The sequence below is a fragment of the Oncorhynchus clarkii genome, chromosome 4 (assembly GCF_045791955.1).
Source record: "Oncorhynchus clarkii lewisi isolate Uvic-CL-2024 chromosome 4, UVic_Ocla_1.0, whole genome shotgun sequence".
Classification (NCBI taxonomy): domain Eukaryota; kingdom Metazoa; phylum Chordata; class Actinopteri; order Salmoniformes; family Salmonidae; genus Oncorhynchus; species Oncorhynchus clarkii.
Genome location: NC_092150.1, coordinates 52,572,633 through 52,596,184, shown reverse-complemented (window position 1 = coordinate 52,596,184; position 23,552 = coordinate 52,572,633). Strand labels below are relative to the sequence as shown.

The 23,552-nt window shown below is 41.9% G+C and overlaps 1 protein-coding gene across 1 annotated transcript in view; it reads right to left on the bottom strand.

The window, feature by feature from the left end:
• Positions 1-8,831: 8,831 nt before the first annotated feature.
• Positions 8,832-23,552, bottom strand: part of LOC139406935 (uridine diphosphate glucose pyrophosphatase NUDT14-like) — a 54,468-nt gene continuing 39,747 nt past the window's right edge. Inside the window, exon 5 of the mRNA XM_071150100.1 lies at positions 8,832-13,575. Coding sequence (XP_071006201.1) covers positions 13,326-13,575 — 250 coding nt within the window. The 3' untranslated portion in view covers positions 8,832-13,325. The remainder of the gene's footprint in view (positions 13,576-23,552) is intronic.

The window sequence follows — 23,552 nt, the reverse complement described above, 5'->3', positions numbered from 1 at the left end:
AGCACCATAATGAAAAATGGAAAACAGGTTTAGAAATGTTTGCGAACGTATTAAAAATAAAAAACAGAAATACCTTCTTTACATAAATATTCAGACCCTTTGCTTTGAGACTCGAAATTGAGCTCAGGTGCATCCTATTTCCATTGAGCATCCTTAAGATGTTTCTACAACTTGATTGGAGTACACCTGTTGTAAATGCAATTGATTGGACATGACTTGGAAAGGAACACACCTGTAAGGTGTAAGGTCCCACAGTTGATAGTGCATGTCAGAGCAAAAACCAAGCCATGAGGTTGAAGGAGTTGTCTGTAGAGATCCTAGACAGGATTGTGTTGAGGCACAGATCTGGGGAAGGGTACCAAAACATTTATGTAGCATTGGAGGTCCCCCAGAACACAGTGGCCTCCATCATTCTTCAATGGAAGAGGTTTCAAACACCAAGACTCCCCCTAGAGCTGGCTGCCCGGCTAAACTGAGCAATCGGGGGAGAAGGGACTTGGTCAGAGAGGTGACCAAGAACCCGAATGTCACTGACAGAGCACCACAGTTCCTCTGTGGAGATGGGAGAACCTTCCAGAAGGACAACCATCTCTGCAGCACTTCACCAATAGGCATTTATGGTAGAATGACCAGACAGAAGTAAAAGGCACATGACAGCCCGCTTGGAGTTTGCCATTAAGGACACTCAGACCATGATAAACAAGATTCTCTGGTCTGATGAAACCAAGATTGAACTCTTTGGCCTGAATGCCAGGTGTCAAGTCTGGAGGAAACCTGGCACCATCCCTGCAGTTAAGCATGATGGTGGCAGCATCATGCTGTCGTGAAGTTTTTCAGTGGCAGGGACTGGGAGACTAGTCAGGATGGAGGGAAAGATGAACGGAGAAAAATACAGAGATCCTTGATGAAAACCTGCTCCAGAGCGCCTTTAGGAGCTCAGACTGGGGCCAAGGTTCTCCCTCCAACAGGATAATGACCTTAAGCATACAGCCAAGATAATGTAGTAGTGGCTTTGGGACAAGTCTCCGAATGTCCTTGAGTGGTACAGCCAAAGCCCGGACTTCAACCTGATCGAACATCTCTGGAGACCCGAAAAAAGCTGTGCTGCGACGCTTCTTTGTAGAAAAGAATAGGAGAAAGTCCCCAAATACAGGTGTGACAAGCTTGTAGCGTCATACCCAAGAGGACTAAATACTGTAATCTCTGCCAAAGGTGCTTCAACAAAGTACTGAGTAAAGGGACATATTTAATAAATGTTCAAACATTTCAAACAACCGATTTCTGCTTTGTCATTATGTGTGTAGATTGATGAGAATTTGTATTTTTTTATTGTCCATTTCAGAATAAGGCTGTATGATAACAAAATGTGGAAAAAGTCAGGGGGTCTAAAAACTTTCTGAATGGACTGAATATCTACAGATGAAGTCCAAAGTTTACCGACACTTAGGTTGGAGTCATTAAAACTAGTTTTTCAACCACTCCACACATTTCTTGTTAACAAACTATAGTTTTGGCAAGTCGGTTAAGACATCTACTTTGTGCATGACACAAGTCATTTTTCCAACAATTGTTTACAGATTATTTCACTGTATCACAATTCCAGTGGGCCAGAAGTTTACATACACTAAATTGACTGTGCCTTTAAACAGCTTGGAAAATCCCAGAAAATTATGTCATGGCGTTAGAAGCATCTGGTAGGCTAATTGACATCATTTGAGTACAAAGACAGTACTTTTTGGAGAAATGTCCTCTGGTCTGATGAAACAAAAATATAACTGTTTGGCTATAATGACTATTGTTATGTTTGGAGGAAAAAGGGGAAGGCTTGCAAGCCGAAGAACACCATACCAACCGTGAAGCACGGGGGTGGCAGCATCATGTTGTGGGGGTGCTTTGCTGCAGGAGGGACTGGTGCACTTCACAAAATAGATGGCATCATGAGGTTGACAATTATGTGGATATATTGAAGCAACATCAAGACATCAGTCAGGAAGTTAAAGCTTGATCACAAATGGGTCTTCCAAATGGACAATGACCCCAAACATACTTCCAAAGTTGAGGCAAAATGGCTTAAGGACAACAAAGTCAAGGTATTGGAGTTGCCATCACAAAGCCCTGACCTCAATCTTATAGAAGATTTGTGGGCAGAACTGAATAAGTGTGTGCGAGCAAGGAGGCCTACAAACCTGACTCAGTTACACCAGCTCTGTCAGGAGGAATGGGACAAAATTCACCTAACCTATTGTGGGAAGCTTGTGGAAGGCTACCCAAAATATTTGACCCAAGTTAAACAATTTAAAGGCAATTCTACCAAATACTAATTGAGTGTACGTAAACTTCTGACCCACTGGGAATGTGATGAAAGAAATAAAAGCAGAAATAAATCACTCTCCACTATTATTCTGACATTTCACATTCTTAAAATAAAGTGGTGAATCTAACTGATCTAAAACAGGGATTTTTTACTAGGATTAAATGTCAGAAATGATAAAAAATTGAGTTGAAATGTATTTGGCTAAGGTGTATGTAAACTTCCGACTTCAACTGTATACAGTGCCTTGCGAAAGTATTCGGCCCCCTTGAACTTTGCGACCTTTTGCCACATTTCAGGCTTCAAACAAAGATATAAAACTGTATTTGTTTGTGAAGAATCAACAAGTGGGACACAATCATGAAGTGGAACGACATTTATTGGATATTTCAAACTTTTTTAACAAATCAAAAACTGAAAAATTGGGCGTGCAAAATTATTCAGCCCCTTTACTTTCAGTGCAGCAAACTCTCTCCAGAAGTTCAGTGAGGATCTCTGAATGATCCAATGTTGACCTAAATGACTAATGATGATAAATACAATCCACCTGTGTGTGTAATCAAGTCTCCGTATAAATGCACCTGCACTGTGATAGTCTCAGAGGTCCGTTAAAAGCGCTGAGAGCATCATGAAGAACAAGGAACACGCCAGGCAGGTCCGAGATACTGTTGTGAAGAAGTTTAAAGCCGGATTTGGATACAAAAAAGATTTCCCAAGCTTTAAACATCCCAAGGAGCACTGTGCAAGCAATAATATTGAATAGGAAGGGGTATCAGACCACTGCAAATCTACCAAGACCTGGCCGTCCCTCTAAACTTTCAGCTCATACAAGGAGAAGACTGATCAGAGATGCAGCCAAGAGGCCCATGATCACTCTGGATGAACTGCAGAGATCTACACCTGAGGTGGGAGACTCTGTCCATAGGACAACAATCAGTCGTATATTGCACAAATCTGGCCTTTATGGAAGAGTGGCAAGAAGAAAGCCATTTCTTAAAGATATCCATAAAAAGTGTTGTTTAAAGTTTGCCACAAGCCACCTGGGAGACACACCAAACATGTGGAAGAAGGTGCTCTGGTCAGATGAAACCAAAATTGAACTTTTTGGCAACAATGCAAAACGTTATGTTTGGCGTAAAAGCAACACAGCTGAACACACCATCCCCACTGTCAAACATGGTGGTGGCAGCATCATGGTTTGGGCCTGCTTTTCTTCAGCAGGGACAGGGAAGATGGTTCAAATTGATGGGAAGATGGATGGAGCCAAATACAGGACCATTCTGGAAGAAAACCTGATGGAGTCTGCAAAAGACCTGAGACTGGGACGGAGATTTGTCTTCCAACAAGACAATGATCCAAAACATAAAGCAAAATCTACAATGGAATGGTTCAAAAATAAACATATCCAGGTGTTAGAATGGTCAAGTCAAAGTCCAGACCTGAATCCAATCGAGAATCTGTGGAAAGAACTGAAAACTGCTGTTCACAAATGCTCTCCATCCAACCTCACTGAGCTCGAACTGTTTTGCAAGGAGGAATGGGAAAAAATGTCAGTCTCTCGATGTGCAAAACTGATAGTGACATACCCCAAGCGACTTACAGCTGTAATCGCAGCAAAAGGTGGCGCTACAAAGTATTAACTTAAGGGGGCTGAATAATTTTGCACGCCCAATTTTTCAGTTTTTGATTTGTTAAAAAAGTTTGAAATATCCAATAAATGTCGTTCCACTTCATGATTGTGTCCCACTTGTTGTTGATTCTTCACAAAAAAATACAGTTGTATATCTTTATGTTTGAAGCCTGAAATGTGGCAAAAGGTCGCAAAGTTCAAGGGGGCCGAATACTTTCGCAAGGCACTGTATATACACACAGTACAAGTTAAAAGTTTGGACACCTACTCAAGGGTTTTTATTTTTGACTATTTTCTACATTGTAGAATAAATAGTGAAGACATCAAAACTATGGAACATATGGAATCATGTAGTAACCAAAAACAGTGTTAAATCAAAATATATTTTATATTTGAGATTCGTCAAAGTAGACACCCTTTGCTTTGATGAGAACTTTGCACACTCGTGGCATTCTTTCAACAAGCTTCATGAGGTAGTCACCTGGAATGCATTTAAATTCTTCAGTAGCATACTGGTCATTATTCGGAATTTCAGATGACTGACGTGTCCAAAGTAAACTGCCTGTTACTCAGGCCCAGAAGCTAGGATATGCATATACTTGGATAGAAAACACTCTGAAGTCTCTTAAACTGTTAAACTAATGTCTGTGAGTATAACAGAACTGATATGGCAGGCGGAAATCCGAGGAAAATACACCCAGAAATAATTTATTTTGAGGTCACAGGCCATTTCAATGCTAGCCTATGGGAAATACAAATAGATAGGACCCAGATTGCAGTTCTTATGGCTTCCACTAGATGTCAAAAGTCACTAGAAAGGGTTTCAGGCTTGTTTGAAAAATGAGCAAGTAGTTGTAGTTTTTCCAAGGTGTCTCATTAGAAAAGTAGTCTTGTTGGTGCGTGAATGAGGTGCGCACTCTTCGTTATTTATGTTCCCTATTGAACATACTATTCTCTGTCTTAAATATTATAGTTTATTTAGATATTAGAGTACCTGAGGATTAATTTGAAACATCATTTGACTTGTTTGGATGAACTTTACAGGTAACTTTTTGGATTTGTTTGTATGCATGTTGAATGAGTTGATTAGAGATCATTGGCGACGACCATTCATTGTGTAGCAGGGACCCTTGGGAAACAGAGGAAGATCTTCAAAGGTAACTGATTTATTTAATCGCTATTTGTGATTGTGATGCCTGTGCTGGCTGAAAAAGTATTTTGATGTGGGGCGCTGTCCTCAGATAATCGCATGGTATGCTTTCGCCGCGGTTGGATTAACAAATGAAGCTTTTAAATGATGTATGACACCTGTATTTTCAAGAATGTTTAATATAAAAAATTTTGTATTTTGAATTTCGCGCTATGCAATTTCACCAAATGTTGTCGTAGGTGTCCTGCTAGCGGTTCATGCGCCCAAACAGGTTAACAAGTGTGCCTTGTTAAAAATTAATTTGTGGAATTTCTTTCCTTCATGCTTTTGAGCAAATCCGTTGTGCTGTGATTCAGTAGGGTGGTATACAGAAGATAGCCCTATTTGGTAAAAGACCAAGTCCATATTATGCCAAGAACAGCTAAAAAAAAGCAAAGAGAAACAGTCCATCATTACTTTAAAACATGAAGGACAGTCAATCCGGAAAATGTAAAGAACTTTGAAAGTTTCTTCAAGTCCAGTCACAAGAACCATCACACTCCATGATGACACTGGCTCTCATGAAGCCTGCCACAGAAAAGGAAGACCCAGAGTTACCTCTGCTGCAGAGGATACGTTCATTAGAGTTACCATCCTCAGAAATTGCAGCCCAAATAAATGCTTCAGAGTTCAAGTAACAGACACATCTCAACATCAACTGTTCAGAGGAGACTGTGTAAATCAGGACTTCATGGTCAAATTGCTGCAAATAAACCACTACTAAACACCACCAATAATAAGAAGAGACTTGCTTGAGACAAGAAACACGAGCAATGGACATTAGACCGGTGGAAATCTGTCCAAATTTGAGATTATTGGTTCCAACCGCCGTGTCTTTGTGAGGACGATCTCCGCATGTAGGAAGACCACCAAAAATTCTGACATTTTCATCCCAAACTACAACATTTTCAGACAAGATAGAACTGCCAAAGGGGGCAGTGTTGCAATCAACTGCAAAGATAGCCTGCAGAGTTCTGTCCTACTATCCAGGTCTGTACCCAAACAGGTTAACAAGTGTGCCTTGTTAAAAATTAATTTGTGGAATTTCTTTCCTTCATGCTTTTGAGCAAATCCGTTGTGCTGTGATTCAGTAGGGTGGTATACAGAAGATAGCCCTATTTGGTAAAAGACCAAGTCCATATTATGCCAAGAACAGCTAAAAAAAAGCAAAGAGAAACAGTCCATCATTACTTTAAAACATGAAGGACAGTCAATCCGGAAAATGTAAAGAACTTTGAAAGTTTCTTCAAGTCCAGTCACAAGAACCATCACACTCCATGATGACACTGGCTCTCATGAAGCCTGCCACAGAAAAGGAAGACCCAGAGTTACCTCTGCTGCAGAGGATACGTTCATTAGAGTTACCATCCTCAGAAATTGCAGCCCAAATAAATGCTTCAGAGTTCAAGTAACAGACACATCTCAACATCAACTGTTCAGAGGAGACTGTGTAAATCAGGACTTCATGGTCAAATTGCTGCAAATAAACCACTACTAAACACCACCAATAATAAGAAGAGACTTGCTTGAGACAAGAAACACGAGCAATGGACATTAGACCGGTGGAAATCTGTCCAAATTTGAGATTATTGGTTCCAACCGCCGTGTCTTTGTGAGGACGATCTCCGCATGTAGGAAGACCACCAAAAATTCTGACATTTTCATCCCAAACTACAACATTTTCAGACAAGATAGAACTGCCAAAGGGGGCAGTGTTGCAATCAACTGCAAAGATAGCCTGCAGAGTTCTGTCCTACTATCCAGGTCTGTACCCAAACAATTTGAACTTTTTGAACAATTTGAACTTTTTTTAAATCCACCTCTCTAAAAACAAGTCTCTCACCGTTGCCGCCTGCTACAGACCACACTCTGCCCCCAGCTGTGCTCTGGACACCATATGTGAACTGATTGCCCCCCATCTATCTTCAGAGCTCGTGCTGCTAGGCGACCTAAACTGGAACATGCTTAACACCCCAGCCATCCTACAATCTAAACTTGATGCCCTCAATCTCACACAAATTATCAATGAACCTACCAGGTACCTCCCAAAAGCCTTAAACACGGGCACCCTCATAGATATCATCCTAACCAACTTGCCCTATAAATACACCTCTGCTGTCTTCAACCAAGATCTCAGCCTCATTGCCTGCATCCGTAATGGGTCAGTGGTCAAACGACCTCCACTCATCACTGTCAAACGCTCCCTGAAACACTTCAGCGAGCAGGCCTTTCTAATCGACCTGGCCGGGGTATCCTGGAAGGATATTGATCTCATTGGATTGGAAAGCAGCTGTGGTCATCCCCCTCTTCAAAGGGGGGAACACTCTTGACCCAAACTGCTACAGACCTATATCTATCCTACCCTGCCTTTCTAAGGTCTTCGAAAGCCAAGTCAACAAACAGATTACCGACCATTTCGAATCTCACCATACCTTCTCTGCTATGCAATCTGGTTTCAGAGCTGGTCATGGGTGTACCTCAGCCACGCTCAAGGTCCTAAACGATATCGATAAGAAACGATAAGAAACATTACTGTGCAGCCGTATTCATTGATCTGGCCAAGGCGTTCAACTCGGTCAATCACCACATCCTCATCGGCAGACCCGACAGCCTTGGTTTCTCAAATGATTGTCTCGCCTGGTTCACCAACTACTTCTCTGATAGAGTTCAGTGTGTCAAATCGGAGGGTCTGCTGTCCGGACCTCTGGCAGTCTCTATGGGGGTGCCACAGGGTTCAATTTTTGGACCGACTCTCTTCTCTGTATACATCAAGGATGTCGCTCTTGCTGCTGGTGAGTCTCTGATCCACCTCTACGCAGACGACACCATTCTGTATACTTCTGGCCCTTCTTTGGACACTGTTAACAACCCTCCAGGCAAGCTTCAATGCCATCCAACTCTCCTTTTGCGGCCTCCAATTGCACTTAAATACAAGTAAAACTAAATGCATGCTCTTCAACTGATCGCTGCCTGCACCTCCCCGCCTGTCCAACATCACTACTCTTGACGGCTCTGACTTAGAATACGTGGACACCTACAAATACCTAGGTGTCTGGTTAGACTGTAAACTCTCCTTCCAGACCCACAACAAACATCACCAATCCAAAGTTAAATCTAGATTTGGCTTCCTATTTCGCAACAAAGCATCCTTTACTCATGCTGCCAAACATACCCTTGTAAAACTGACCATCCTACCAATCCTCGACTTCGGCGATGTCATTTACAAAATAGCCTCCAATACCCTACTCAACAAATTGGATGCAGTCTATCACAGTGCAATCCATTTTGTCACCAAAGCCCCATATACTACCCACCATTGCAACCTGTACGCTCTCGTTGGCTGTCCCTCGCTTCATACTCGTTGCCAAGCCCACTGGCTCCATGTCATCTACAAGACCCTGCTAGGTAAAGTCCCCCCTTATCTCAGCTCGCTGGTCACCATAGCATCACCCAACTTTAGCACGCGCTCCAGTAGGTATATCTCTCTGGTCACCCCCAAAACCAATTCTTTCTTTGGCCTCCTCTCCTCCCAGTTCTCTGTTGCCAATGACTGGAACGAACTACAAAAATCTCTGAAACTGGAAACACTTATCTCCCTCACTAGCTTTAAGCACCAACTGTCAGGGCAGCTCACAGATTACTGCACCTGTACATAGCCCACCTATAATTTAGCCCAAACAACTACCTCTTTCCCTACTGTATTTATTTTATTTATTTTGCTCCTTTGCACCCCATTATTTTTATTTCTACTTTGCACATTCTTCCACTGAAAATCTACCATTCCAATGTTTTACTTGCTATATTGTATTTACTTTGCCACCATGGCCTTTTTTTTGCCTTTACCTCCCTTATCTCACCTCATTTGCTCACATCGTATATATAGACTTGTTTATACTGTATTATTGACTGTATGTTTGTTTTACTCCATGTGTAACTCTGTCGTTGTAAGTGTCGAACTGCTTTGCTTTATCTTGGCCAGGTCGCAATTGTAAATGATAACTTGTTCTCAACTTGCCTACCTGGTTAAATAAAGGTGAAATAAAAATAAATAAAACGTGTGGTTCCCACCGTGAAGCATGGAGGAAGAGGTGTGATGGTGCTTTGCTGGTGACAGTGATTTATTTAGAATTCAAGGCACACTTAACCAGCATGGCTACCACAGCATTCTGCAGCAATAGGCCATCCCATCTGGTTTGCGCTTAGTGGGGACTATCACTTGTTTTTCAACAGGACAATGACCCAACACACCTCCAAGCTGTGTAAGGGCTATTTGACCAAGGAGAGTGATGAGTGCTGCATCAGATGACATGGCCTCCACAATCACCCGACCTCATCCCAATTGAGATGGTTTGGGATGAGTTGGATTGCAGCAAACAAGTGCTCAACATATGTGGGAACTCCTTCAAGACGTTTGGTAAAGCATTCTAGGTGAAGCTGGTTGAGAGAATGCAAAAAGTGTGCAAAGCCGTCAAGGTAAAGGGTAGCTACTTCGAAGAATCTCAAATATAAAATATACGTATTTGTTTAACACTTTATATATATATACACACACACACACACCACACACACACACACAGTATTCAGACCTAGACTTTTGCACATTGTTACATTACAGCCTTATTCTAAAAGCAATTCTCAGCAATCTACAAACAAAGCCCATAATGACAAAGCGCAAACAGGTTTTTGCAAATGTATTAAAAATAAAAAACAAATAGCTTATTTACTTAAGTATTCAGACCTTTTGCTATGAGACTAACTTGAGCTCATCCTGTTTCCATTGATCATCCTTGAGATGTTTCTACAACTTGATTGGACATGATTTGGAAAGGCACACAACTTACTGGTCTATATAAGATCCTACAGTTGACAGCGCATGTCAGAGCAAAAACCAAGCCATGAGGTCGAAGGAATTTTCTGTAAAGTTCTGAAAGAGGATTGTGTCGAGGCACAGATCTGGGGAAGGGCACCAAAACATTTCTGCAACATTGAAGGTCCAAGAACACAGTTGCCTCCATCATTCTTACATTTTAGACTTTCGGAACCATCAAGACGTCCTAGAGTACAGAGTCGGAATACTTATGTAAAGGGTATTGTGTGTAGATTGATGAGGGACAAAAAATGATTTAATAACAAAATGTGGAAAAGGTGAAGGGGTCTGAATACTTTCCGAGTGCACTGTGTGTGTGTGTGTGTGTGTGTGTACACACCAAAAATATAAACGCAACATGTAAAGTGCTGGTCCCATGAGCTAAAATAAAACATCCCAGAAAAGTTCAATTTGCACAAAAACCTTATTTCTCTCAAATGTTGTTTACAAATATTTGTTTACATCCCTGTTAGTGAGCATTTCTCATTTGCCAAGATAACTCATCCACCTGACAGATGTAGCATTTCAAGAAGCTGACAGCATAATAATTACGGGACAGCAGGTAGCCTAGTGGTTAGAGCATTGGGCCAGTAACCAAAAGGTTGCTAGATCGAATCCCCAAGCTGACAAGGCAAAAAAAAAAAAACACTGTTCCCCGGTAGGCAGTCATTGTAAATAAGAATTTGTACTTAACTGACTTGCCAAGTTAAATCAAATAAAACAATTACACAGGCACACCTTGTGTTAAGGAGAATACAAGTTATGGGTAGGCAGTTAACCCGATGGCAATTTGAATGCATACCAAATCCTGGAGGCCCATTGTTGTGCCATTCATCTGTCACAATAAGCATGATAATACACAGCCTCATGTTGCAAGGATCTGTATACAATTCCTGGAAGCTGAAAATGTCCCAGTTTGTCCATGGGCATGTTTGTCCATTGAGCATGTTTGGGATCGACCTGCAAGACAGCGTGTTCCAGTTCCCACCAGTATCCAGCAACTTCGCACAACCCTTGAAGAGTAGTGGGACAACATTCCACAGGCCACAATCAACGGCCTGATCAACTCTATGCGAAGGAGATGTGTCGTGCTGCATGAGGCAAATGGTGGCCACACCAGGTACTAACTGGTTTTCTGATCCACACCCCTACTTTTTTTTTTAAAGGTACCAACAAATGCATATTTGTATTCCCAATCATGTGAAATCCATAGATTAGGGCTTAATGAATTAATTTCAAGTGTCGGAATTCTTTATATGAACTGTAACTCAGTAAAATCTGAAATTATTGCATGTTGCGTTTATATTTTTGTTCAGTATATTACCAATGTTCTTTACCACGTTTTAGCGAAAGGGGCCATGAATCCACGCATTAATATGTTCTCCAAAAATATTTTTTTCTTGAGAAGATTTGTCAATTAACCATTTAGGACTTTGACAGTTTGTGATATTGGCAAACTACATAGAAATGTTACGACATATGTCATCAGCACAATACCCAAGGGTTAAAAAGCCTATGGCTAAAAGGTGCAGAATGGGGATCCCTGAATGTCACCTCATCGAGAGGGGGAAAACGGTTCGACCTAAGACGTTAAGCAAGTGATTTTGTGATTGTTGTCTTAAGCTCTTTCTTGCACAATTCCGGAACCTTTCCCAAATTTCCTAGATTTTTCAGAAATACCGCTTGAAAGAATTCTAGTAAAACTGGAAGGAATAATTGAGGATGGAATCCTCCATCCAGGTTTACTGAAAAACCTGGGAATGTTTTGCAACCCTAGTTTCAAACCACTATAGACTTGAATAGCTGCTGCTGTTGATTTCTGTGGAAATCTGGGTGTCTTGAAGTGGTCTGGCCAAAACAGCCATGGGGGAAAGGGAGGATTAAACTGTTGTGAAGCTGAGAGACATGGCCCAAGTTAAAAAGAGCAACCATTTTCCTTCGAGCCCCACACAGAAGATATCAACCAAACTTTCCCCCTGCGTCAGGTTAAAAAACAAAAAGGGATCACAAAACAGCACTATGGGCTCAAGGTGCTATCCCAGATAGCTGGGTTAAGTAGCATGCTAAAATTACAAGCTAGGTTTTCAATTTCCCAAAACAAAACTCCCATTGACCCTGCTTCATTCTACGGAGGCTCATAGGGGCTCGACATCACTTTCCTTCATTAGGAAAAAATAACACTGTCTGAGACATATAAAAACGCTGTTGTTCTCAGCCAGTATCGGTGAAGCCTTCCTGTTAACACACATGTATAAGTGTGAGAGCAATTGTCCACCAGAAGGTTCTCACAATATCACAATTAATCATATGGTGTTTACTAGTGTTATCACAATGCGCAGTATCACGATACTCAGAATTATCGCATTATCGTGATGAGTATTGTGGTATCACGATTTTACAATGCCTCTGAGTATTGTGATACGGAGTGTTGTGGTACTGGTATTGTGACATTAGTAACTGAAATAAAGCTTATCAGTGTAGAGGTAGGTGATATTCCTGTGGTAGTTAAAAGAAGCCTCTATCAAAAGTACAATATCTTGTGACCTCAGAGCACGCACTACTGTAGTGACAGCCCTGGATTCAATGCAATGCTTACAACATATCTAAATGCCTAAGCAAACTGAAATGTTGATTTGTTTCTAGACATGATCAAACAACCAACTATCAAACTATTGCTTAGAGAAGTGTCTCCCAGTCCTGGACGTGAGGGGACCCATATTTTTTTTCTAGCCCAGCAGTTACACACACCCCCCCCCCCCCCCCAAGACACAAGAATGGGAAACACTGGCTTTGAGGCTGTGTAGATCATAGAGAAAGTAAGCAAGGCGTGCCTGGAACAGCTGTGGCAATTTAACAGACTCAGCAACGACCGTCATATGTGATAAACTCTGGCACTGAATAAGAAACAACATTTTCGCATTCCTGGAACGTGATCAAATCAACTACAGACGAGCAGCTCTGAACAAGACTGATGTCGCCATCTTTGTGACCTCTGTGAGGAAAAGGTTACAAACAACAAAAAGTAAATATGGCAAGTTTTAGAGGAAAAGTAATTAAGATCAAAAATTTGACAAACCCCCAAAAAAGAACACGGTTAGTAATAAGACAAAAATGGTTGCCACGGGGCCATTTTATATGGAAATGGTCAGAGGCAAGGTGTTGGGAGAAGATTGAAGTTGTCTCTAACCACTGACACAGGGTCAGATATTTTTCTCCATACCCTTAATAGTAAAGATTAGGCTTGGGGTTAGGGTCTTCTGATCCCAGATCTGTTGTTAACTGCAACTTCTACCTCAGGCTCAAGAGTGCAAGGACGGGGTTGGGTGGGTTACACGTTGGTGGAGATCTTGTACTTGGGCGACATGTTGTTGTGGAACCAGATGAAGCTGAAGATGACGCCCATGGTCTTGGGGATGCTCTCGTCATAGGCAAAGGTCATGGCCTCATGGAGGGGCACTTTGACCACTTCGATCATCTCCCCCTCCTGAGGCAAGCCTCCGCCCTCGCCCACGCGGTTCTCGTCCGACACCTCGGCGTAGAACATGGTCTGCTTGGCTCCTGTCACACCTTCGCCGGAGCTGCCGAGAGAGAGGTGACACACACATGAGGTCAAAGGTCAGGTGACTGGCATGTAAGCCTATGAGCCTGTTTAGTATTTCACACAGCAAATGTTATCCAGCTAAATTTGGAGGGGTTTAGCAGTCAGTTCAAAATCAAAGATTTTCCCAAACCAATGCCAAAGCTTTTGAGAGATCGCCATGACAATCCCAGGTGAAACACCACCAGCGTGGAGTTGGTGGAGAGGAGGTGGTGAGTGTAGTGTGTCTATAGGGCGATGATGATGATCCTCTTTGGGGCTAGAGGATCCCCATGACAGGCTTCCCCTCTAGACTTAAGATTCCTCAATTCTCCCCACATGACAGCCATATCAAAACACCATCCACAGGCAGCTAAAATTAACCCACAGCTAGGGGCCAAGTAAGGTCCCTTAATCCTGATTGAGGAATCCAGGAAATCATCCTGTAAAAGGTTTGGTGGGAGGTGTAGGGTGACGTTGCCCCTAGACGCTGATCTGAATTGGGGAGGGAAAGCTGATCCTAGACCTGCACCTATGGGAACACTCACCCCAGACCCTGGCTGGGATCCAAGTGTTCCAACAGCCATTGCTTCTGCTACCGAAGACAGCACATCAGTTGAACACCATCCACAGGCAGCTAAAACAAACAAGAGATCAAGTCCTTTTGCTCACCTGACTTATAATTCCTCACAATCAAATGCCGACCGTATTATCTCCCAACTCTCCTCGGTTATCGTCACAGCGGTGTATATCCCCCCGCAAGCGGATACCAATGGCCATCAAGGAACTTATCTGGAGTTTTACAAAAACTGGAAACCATATATCCTGAGGATGCATTTATTGTAGCTGGGGATTTTAACAAAGCTAATCTGAGAACAAGGCTACCTAAATTCTAATCTGCATATCAATTGCAGTACACGAGCGAGAAACACTCGACTACTGCTACTCTAACTTCTGCAATGAACACAAGGCCCTCCCCTGCGCTCCTTTTGGCAAATCTGACCATGACTCCATCTTGTTGCTCCCATCCTATAGGCAGAAACTAAAAACAGGTCACCCCTATTCTTAGGTCTATCCAACGCTGGTCTGACAAAATCAGATTCCACGCTTCAAGATTGCGTCGATCACGTGGACTGGGATATGTTCCGGGTAGCCTCAGACAATAACATTGACGTATACGTTGACTCGGTGAACGAGTTTATAAAGAAGTGTATGAAATGTTGTACCCACTATGACTATTAAAACCTTCCCTAACCAGAAACTGTGGCTTGATGGCAGCATTTGAGCAAAACTGAAAGCACGTACCACTGCATTTAATTATGGCAAGGCAACTGGAAACATGGCCGAATACAAAAAGTGTAGTTATTCCCCCCGTAAGTCAATCAAACAAGCAAAGTGTCAGTATAGAGACAAAGTGGAGTCGCAATTCAACAGCTCAGACACGAGAGGTATGTGGCAGGGTCTACAGTCAACCACGGATTACAAATAGAAAAAAAGAAAAAGATCTCCTTCTCCGTGGCCGACGTGAGTAAAACATTTAAACGTGTTAACACTTGCAAGGCTGCCGGCCCAGACGAAATCCCTAGCAGCGTCCTCAGAGCATGCGTAGACCAGCTGGCTGGTGTGTTTATTCAATCAATCCCTATCCCAGTCTGCTGTTCCCACATGCTTCAAGAGGGCCACCATTGTTCCTGTTCCCAACAACTATCGCCCTGTAGCACTCACTTCCATCATGATCATGAAGTGCTTTGAGAGACTAGTCAAGGATCATATCACCTCCACCCACTCCAATTTGCTTACCGCTATAATAGGTCCACAGACGACGCAATCACAATCACACTGCCCTAACAAATCTGGACAAGAGGAATACCTATGTAAGAATGCTGTTCATTGACTACAGCTCAGCATTCAACACCATAGTACCCTCCAAACTCGTCATTAAGCTCAAGATCCTGGGTCTCGACCCTGCCCTGTGCAACTGGATCCAGGACTTTGACAGGCCACACCCAGGTGGTGAGGGTAGGTAACAACATCTCCACTCCGCTGATCCTCAACACTGGGGCCCCACAAGGGTGCGTTCTGAGCCCTCTCCTGTACTCCCTGTTCACCCACGACTGTGTGGCCATACACTCTACAGCGGTGGGCTTGATTACCAACAACGACGAGACGGCCTACAGGAAGGAGGCGAGGGCCCTCGGTGTGTGGTGTCAGGATAAAAACCTCACAATCAACAAAACAAAAGGAGATGATTGTGGACTTCAGGAAACAGCAGAGGGATCACCCCCCTATCCACAGCGATGGAACAGTAGTGGAAAAGTTGGAATGTTTTCAGTCCCTCGGCGAACACATCAAAGACAAACTGAAATGGTCCACCCAGACAGACAGCGTGCTGAAGAAGACGCAACAGCGCCTCTTCAACCTCAGGAGGCTGAAGAAATTTGGCTTGTCACCAAAAACAAACTTTTACAGATGCACAATCGAGCGCATCCTGTCGGGCTTTATCACCGCCTGTTACGGCAACTGCTCCACCCACAACCGCAAGGCTCTCCAGAGGGTAGTGAGGTCTGCACAACGCATCACCGGGGGCAAACTACCTGCCCTCCAGGACACCTACACCACCCGATGTCACAGGAAGGCCAAAAAGATCATCAAGGATAATAGCCTCAGATATGAGGTTTACATCTAATTGTTGTAGAAGATGAATGAGTGAGTATGATACTGTTTGTAAAATTGTGTAATGTGATTTTGGACTGTTTAATGAAGGAAACTCCAATTCCCTTTTGAGTTTAACTAAATCAGAGGACCGCCCATGAGCCCAGTTATGGTCAGGCATGCTGGGACAGCCCCTTTTCTGCAATTCCGAATAAAACCCCAATTCCTCAAGTAGACCATGTTTCTCTCAATCACGGGAGGACGAAGGTTGCAGACCATTGCTGAATCTTTTAACCATACCGTGGTTAAACTCTTAGACTATTGATACCGACAGAAGAACTTTGATATTAATTACTAGTCTGCAGCTAGGAATTCGGTATCATTGAATGCGAAGAATGACAACTGCCGAAACATTCATTCTACAACAACATGAATGATTGTCGCTCTGAACTATCCCCTCTAACCACGGCAGACAGAGAGACGGACAATTCTACAAAATAAACAAACTTCTCAACAGCGATCAAGACGACACACTGAGCGTAAATATATATATTGGTTGCAATTGTTCCCGAATGAGTGAGCGTTCATGTGTAAAGGATTAGCATTTCAATTGTTATAATTATTAACTCGTGACTTAAGTCGACCCCCACTTCCCTTTTGTCTAACAAGCCGCCATGCCGGTGTAGCCCACAAGGGCACATTCTCCTATCATTTCTTGTAACCACATTTACCTTGTTGTTTTGTTATGCATTTCTGTGAATTACTTAGTAATAAATAAATGATTTAAGACAATTGATGTATGGATGACTCAGTGAAGACTGGGTTCGTGCAGATAACCAACAATTTACGATGTTTGGAATGAGACTAACGTGAGGTAAAGTATATAATTCATTAATTCGAAGACTAATTGACCAGATATTAAATATCTGAAAGGTTATATTGGGAAATTATAACTTTGTAATCAATATTTTCCTTGGTGCCCCGACTTCCTAGTTAATTACAGTTACATGATTAATCAGTTTGATCGCGTAATACTAATTAGCGAATCTTTGATAAAAACTAAGTCTTCAATTTAATGATAGTAAAGACACGACACTAGCTTCTCCTGCGTTGCATATAATCAATGCGGTGCCTGTTAATTTTTCATCGAATCACAGTCTACTTCTCCAAAACGGGTGATGAGTTAACAAGCGCATTCATGAAAAAAGCACTGTCGTTGCGCCAATGTGTACCTAACAATAAACATCAATGCCTTTCTTTAAAATCATTACACAAGTACATATTTTTAAACCGGCATATTTAGTTAATATTGCCTACTAACATGAATTTCTTTTAACTAGGGAAATTGTGTCACTTCTCTTGCGTTCTGTGCAAGCAGAGCAGAGTCAGGGAATATGCACCATTTCTTCCTAACAAAGACCGTAATTCATTTGCCAGAATTGTACATAATTATGACAGAACATTGGAGGTTGTGCAATGTAACAGCAATATTTAGACTTAGGGATGCCACCCGTTAAAGATAAAATACGGAAAAGTTCCGCATTTCACTGAACGAATAAACGTTTTGTTTTCAAAATGATAGGTCATTAATATGGTCAAATTCAGAAACTAAGGCTCATATTTCTGTGTGTTATGTTTTAATTAAGTCTATGATAGAGCAGTCTAGCAGAAGACTCGTAAGCATGTACTCAAACAGCACTTTCCTGCATTTGCCAGCAGCTATTCGCTGCGCTCCAAGCATTGAGCTGTTTATGAGTTCAAGCCTATCAACTCCCGAGATTAGGCTGGTGTAACCGATGTGAAAAGGCAAGCTAGTTAGCGGGGTGCACGCTAATAGCGTTTCAAACGACACTCGCTCTGAGACTTGAAGTGGTTGTTCCCCTTGCTCTGCAAGGGCTTTTGTGGAGCGATGGGTAACAATGCTTCGAGGGTGGCTGTTGTCGATGTGTCCCTGGTTCGAGCCCAGGTAGGGGCGAGGAGAGGGACGGAAGCTATACTGTTACACTGGCAATACTATAGTGTCTATAACAACATCCAATAGTCAAATGTATATGGAATACACATGGAAGAGAGAAATAGTCCTATAATAACTACAATCTAAAACGTCTTACCTGGGAATATTGAAGACTCATGTTAAAATGAACCACAGCTTTCATATGTTCTCACGTTAGCTTTTTTACATGGCACATACTGTACTTCTTTCTTCTCCAACACTTTGTTTTTGCATTATTTAAACCAAATTGAACATGTTTCATTATTTATTTGAGGCTAAATTGATTTTGATGTATTATATTAAGTTAAAATAAAAAAGTGTACATTCAGTATTGTTGTAATTGTCATTATTATAAAAAATAATAATATATATGATAAATAAATACATTTTTTAAAAACGGTAGATTAATCGTTATCGGCTTTTATTTGGTCCTCCAATAATCAGTATTGAAAAATCATAAATCGGTCGACCTCTATACCATCACTGCATCTTGCCTATGCCGTTCGGCCATCGCTCATCCATATATTTATATGTACATATTCTTATTCATTCCTTTACACTTGTGTGTATAAGGTAGTTGTTGTGAAATTGTTCGATTACTTGTTAGATATTACTGCATGGTTGGAACTAGAAGCACAAGCATTTCGCCACACTCACATTAACATCTGCTAACCATGTGTATGTGACCAATAAAATTAGATTTGTCACGTAGAGTAGGCCAGAAGGCTAAACTGAAAAACCTAACCTCTATCAAATAAAAATATGGCGGAGCCGCAAAAGTACTTCTGTGCGTGTGGGTGTTTATTTACATAGTTTATTTACATAGTGAATCCGGAAGAACAACAGTACTGCCATCCAAAGTATCCATTATGGGACAGCTAAAAACACTGCCACATCAACAGCTCAATCCAAAATGGTTCCAAAATGGTTCCCCCCTTGAACCGAAAGAGAGGCTCCTTTTGTAGGGGAAGCCACTCCCATCAGAACATACCCAGCACTAATTAATTAAGCAATTACCTTCATCAAAGCCTACATTTTCCACTCAGCTAAACATAATGAATTGCAGATATTGCAAAACATTTCTCATGATACAATATACCAATAACACATTTACAAAATGTAAATGTGTGTAATGTATGTACTAAGATAGGGACGTTAACTTGTGTGTCGACCCACATTGTTAAAGTAGGTGACAACGGAGCAGGGAGGCACGATGAATGTGTGTGTTAGTGTACCAAACGCTGCCCGCGGCCAGTGACGGACTTCTCCGCCACAGATGTGTGTATTGTTCGATACTACTGCACTGTTGGGAGTAGGAACACAAGCATTTCACTGTAGATGTTATTATGGGTATGTGACCAATCAAATTTGATTTGAATGCAGTGCCTTAGACCGCTGAGCCACTCAGGAGGAGTTAAGGTATGTGTTTATTTTAAATAAATTTGCAAAAATCTGTTTTCGCTTTATCATTATGGGGTATTGTGTGTATATTGCTGAGGATTTTATTTTTACAGGGAAACGTAGGCAAATGCTCAGGCTTCCTGCAGGGCAGTTCTCCCCACCCCAAAGGAGAGTCACTCTCCATGTATTGTTTTTAGTGCTTTATTGACAGATAGTGAACCAGAGTGGGAGATCGGAGAGAGTCAAAAGGGAGCACACAGGGACTGAACCACATGCTCCAGCGGGAGCCACATGTGCATGGAGCCAAGAGTCTTACCACTAGACCATGTGGCCCATTTGATTAGTGAGAGGTGCTGAAGCAAAAGTGTAATCCCCGTCCATCGGGTACTCTAGGCATGCTCGAGCAAACACCATTTGAAAGACTTTAAACATAGTTATTGAGTCATGGGCTTACGATATCTACTTAAACTTCTTGGTGACAGGGGGCAGTATTTTCACATCCGGATGAAATGCATGCCCAAATTCAACTGCCTGCTATTCATCCCCAGAAAATAAGATATGCATATTATTAGTAGATTTGGATAGAAAACACTGAAGTTTCTAAAAACAGTTTGAATCATGTCTGAGTACAACAGAACTTATTTAGCATGAATGGAAAAACCATTCAGATTTTTTATTTTTTTTTAGGTCCCTCAATGGGTTTTCATTGGGAAATCAGATTTCGAAGGGACCTTCTTGCAGTTCCTATCGCTTCCACTGGATGTCAACAATCTTTAGAAGTTGATTGAGGTTTTTCCTTTGTGTAATGAAGAATTACGGCCATCTTGAACGAGGGTAACTTGGAGGGTAACTTGAAGTGTACTGTTAGATAGAGAGAGGCGTGTGACCAGAAAGCTAGCTACAGTTTGTTTTCCTCCTGTATTGAACACAGATCATCCAGTCTTCAATTTTATCGATGATTTACGTTAAAAAAATGCCTAAAGTTGTATTACAAAAGTAGTTTGAAATGTTTTGGCAAAGTTTACAGGTAACTTTTGAGATATTTTGTAGTCACGTTACGCAAGTTGGAACCGGTGTTTTTCTGGATCAAACGTGCCAAATAAATTGACATTTTAGATATATAGACGGAATTAATCGAACAAAAAGACCATTTGTGATGTTTTTGGGACATATTGGAGTGCCAACAAAAGAAGCTCATCAAAAGTAAGGCATGAATTATATTTTTATTTCTGCGTTTTGTGTTGCGCCTGCAGGGTTGAAATATGCTACTCTCTTTGTTTACTATGGTGCTATCCTCAGATAATAGCATTGTTTGCTTTCACCGAAAAGCCCTTTTTTAAATCTGACATGTTGGCTGGATTCACAACAACTGTAGCTTTAATTTGCTATCTTGCATGTGTGATTTCATGAAAGTTTGATTTTCATAGTAATTTATTTGAATTTGGAGCTCTGCATTTTCATTGGCTTTTGGCCAGGTGGGACGGTACCGTCCCACATATCCCAGAGCGGTTAATGAGGGTCTCTTGGTCTATTGTAAAGGTAGATTTGTTTTTTTACTTTGACAAAGTATTTTGTGTAGATCGTTGACAAAATAGGACAATTAAATCCCACTTTGTAACAAAATGTGGAAAAGGTCATGGGGTGTGAATATTTTCTGAATGCACTAGGTAAATCACATTTTATATTTGTCACATGTGGAGAATACAACAGGTGTACCTTACCGTGAAATCCTTACATACAAGCCCTTAACCAACAATACAGTTAAGAAAACAGAATTATGAAAATATTTACAAATATTTTAAAAGTTACAAAAAAAACCCTGAGGTATCAGAGAGAATAGCATAAGAAAGTAGTCAAATCAAATCAAATTTTATTTGTCACATACACATGGTTAGCAGATGTTAATGCGAGTGTAGCGAAATGCTTGTGCTTCTAGTTCCGACAATGCAGTAATAACCAACAAGTAATCTAACTAACAATTCCAAAACTACTGTCTTGTACACAGTGTAAGGGGATAAAGAATATGTACATAAGGATATATGAATGAGTGATGGTACAGAGCAGCATAGGCAAGATACAGTAGATGGTATCGAGTACAGTATATACATATGAGATGAGTATGTAAACAAAGTGGCATAGTTCAAGTGGCTAGTGATACATGTATTGCATAAGGATACAGTCGATGATATAGAGTACAGTATATACGTATGCATATGAGATGAATAATGTAGGGTAAGTAACATTATATAAGGTAGCATTGTTTAAAGTGGCTAGTGATATATTTACATCATTTCCCATCAATTCCCATTATTAAAGTGGCTGGAGTTGAGTCAGTGTCAGTGTGTTGGCAGCAGCCACTCAATGTTAGTGGTGGCTGTTTAACAGTCTGATGGCCTTGAGATAGAAGCTGTTTTTCAGTCTCTCGGTCCCTGCTTTGATGCACCTGTACTGACCTCGCCTTCTGGATGATAGCGGGGTGAACAGGCAGTGGCTCGGGTGGTTGATGTCCTTGATGTTCTTTATGGCCTTCCTGTGACATCGGGTGGTGTAGGTGTCCTGGAGGGCAGGTAGTTTGCCCCCGGTGATGCGTTGTGCAGACCTCACTACCCTCTGGAGAGCCTTACGGTTGTGGGCGGAGCAGTTGCCGTACCAGGCGGTGATACAGCCCGACAGGATGCTCTCGATTGTGCATCTGTAGAAGTTTGTGAGTGCTTTTGGTGACAAGCCGAATTTCTTCAGCCTCCTGAGGTTGAATAGGCGCTGCTGCGCCTTCTTCACAATGCTGTCTGTGTGAGTAGACCAATTCAGTTTGTCTGTGATGTGTATGCCGAGGAACTCAAGACGACTAGCTTGATTAAGTCTCCGCCATGTACAGTCGTGGCCAAAAGTTTTGAGAATGACACAAATATTAATTTCCAAAGTTTGCTGCTTCAGTGTCTAGATATTTTTGTCAGATGTTACTATGGAATACTGAAGTATAATTACAAGGATTTCATAAGTGTCCAAGGCTTTTATTGACAATTACATGAAGTTGATGCAAAGAGTCAATATTTGCAGTGTTGACCCTTCTTTATCAATACAATTCACCCTGGCATGTTGTCAAATAACTTCTGGGCCACATCCTGACTGACGGCAGCCCATTCTTGCATAATCAATGCTTGGAGTATGTCAGAATTTGTGGGTTAGTGTTTGTCCACCCGTCTCTTGAGGATTGACCACAAGTTCTCAATGGGATTAAGGTCTGGGGAGTTTCCTGGCCATGGACCCAAAATATCGATGTTTTGTTCCCCGAGCCACTTAGTTATCACCGTTGCCTTATGGCAAGGTGCTCCATCATGCTGGAAAAGGTATTGGTCATCACCAAACTGTTCCTGGATTGTTGGGAAAAGTTGCTCTTAGAGGATGTGTTGGTACCATTCTTTATTCATGGCTGTGTTCTTGGCAAAATTGTGAGTGAGCCCACTCCCTTGTCTGAGAAGCAACCCCACACATGAATGGTATCAGGTTGCTTTACTGTTGGCATGACACAGGACTGATGGTAGCGCTCACCTTGTCTTCTCCGGACAAGCTTTTTTTCCGGATGCCCCAAACAGTCGGAAAGGGGATTCACCAGAGAAATGTACTTTACCCCAATCCCCAGCAGTCCAATCCCTGTGCCTTTTGAAGAATATCAGTCTGTCCTTGATGTTTTTCCTGGAGAGAAGTGGCTTCTTTGCTGCTCTTGTCCTTGGACACCAGGCCATCCTCCAAAAGTATTCGCCTCACTGTGCGTGCAGATGCACTCACACTGGCCTGCTGCCCTTCCTGAGCAAGCTCTGTACTAGTGGTGCCCCAATCCCGCACCTGAATCAACTTTAGGAGACGGTCCTGGCGCTTGCTGGACTTTCTTGGGCGCCCTGAAGCCTTCTTCACAACAATTTAAGTTCTTGATC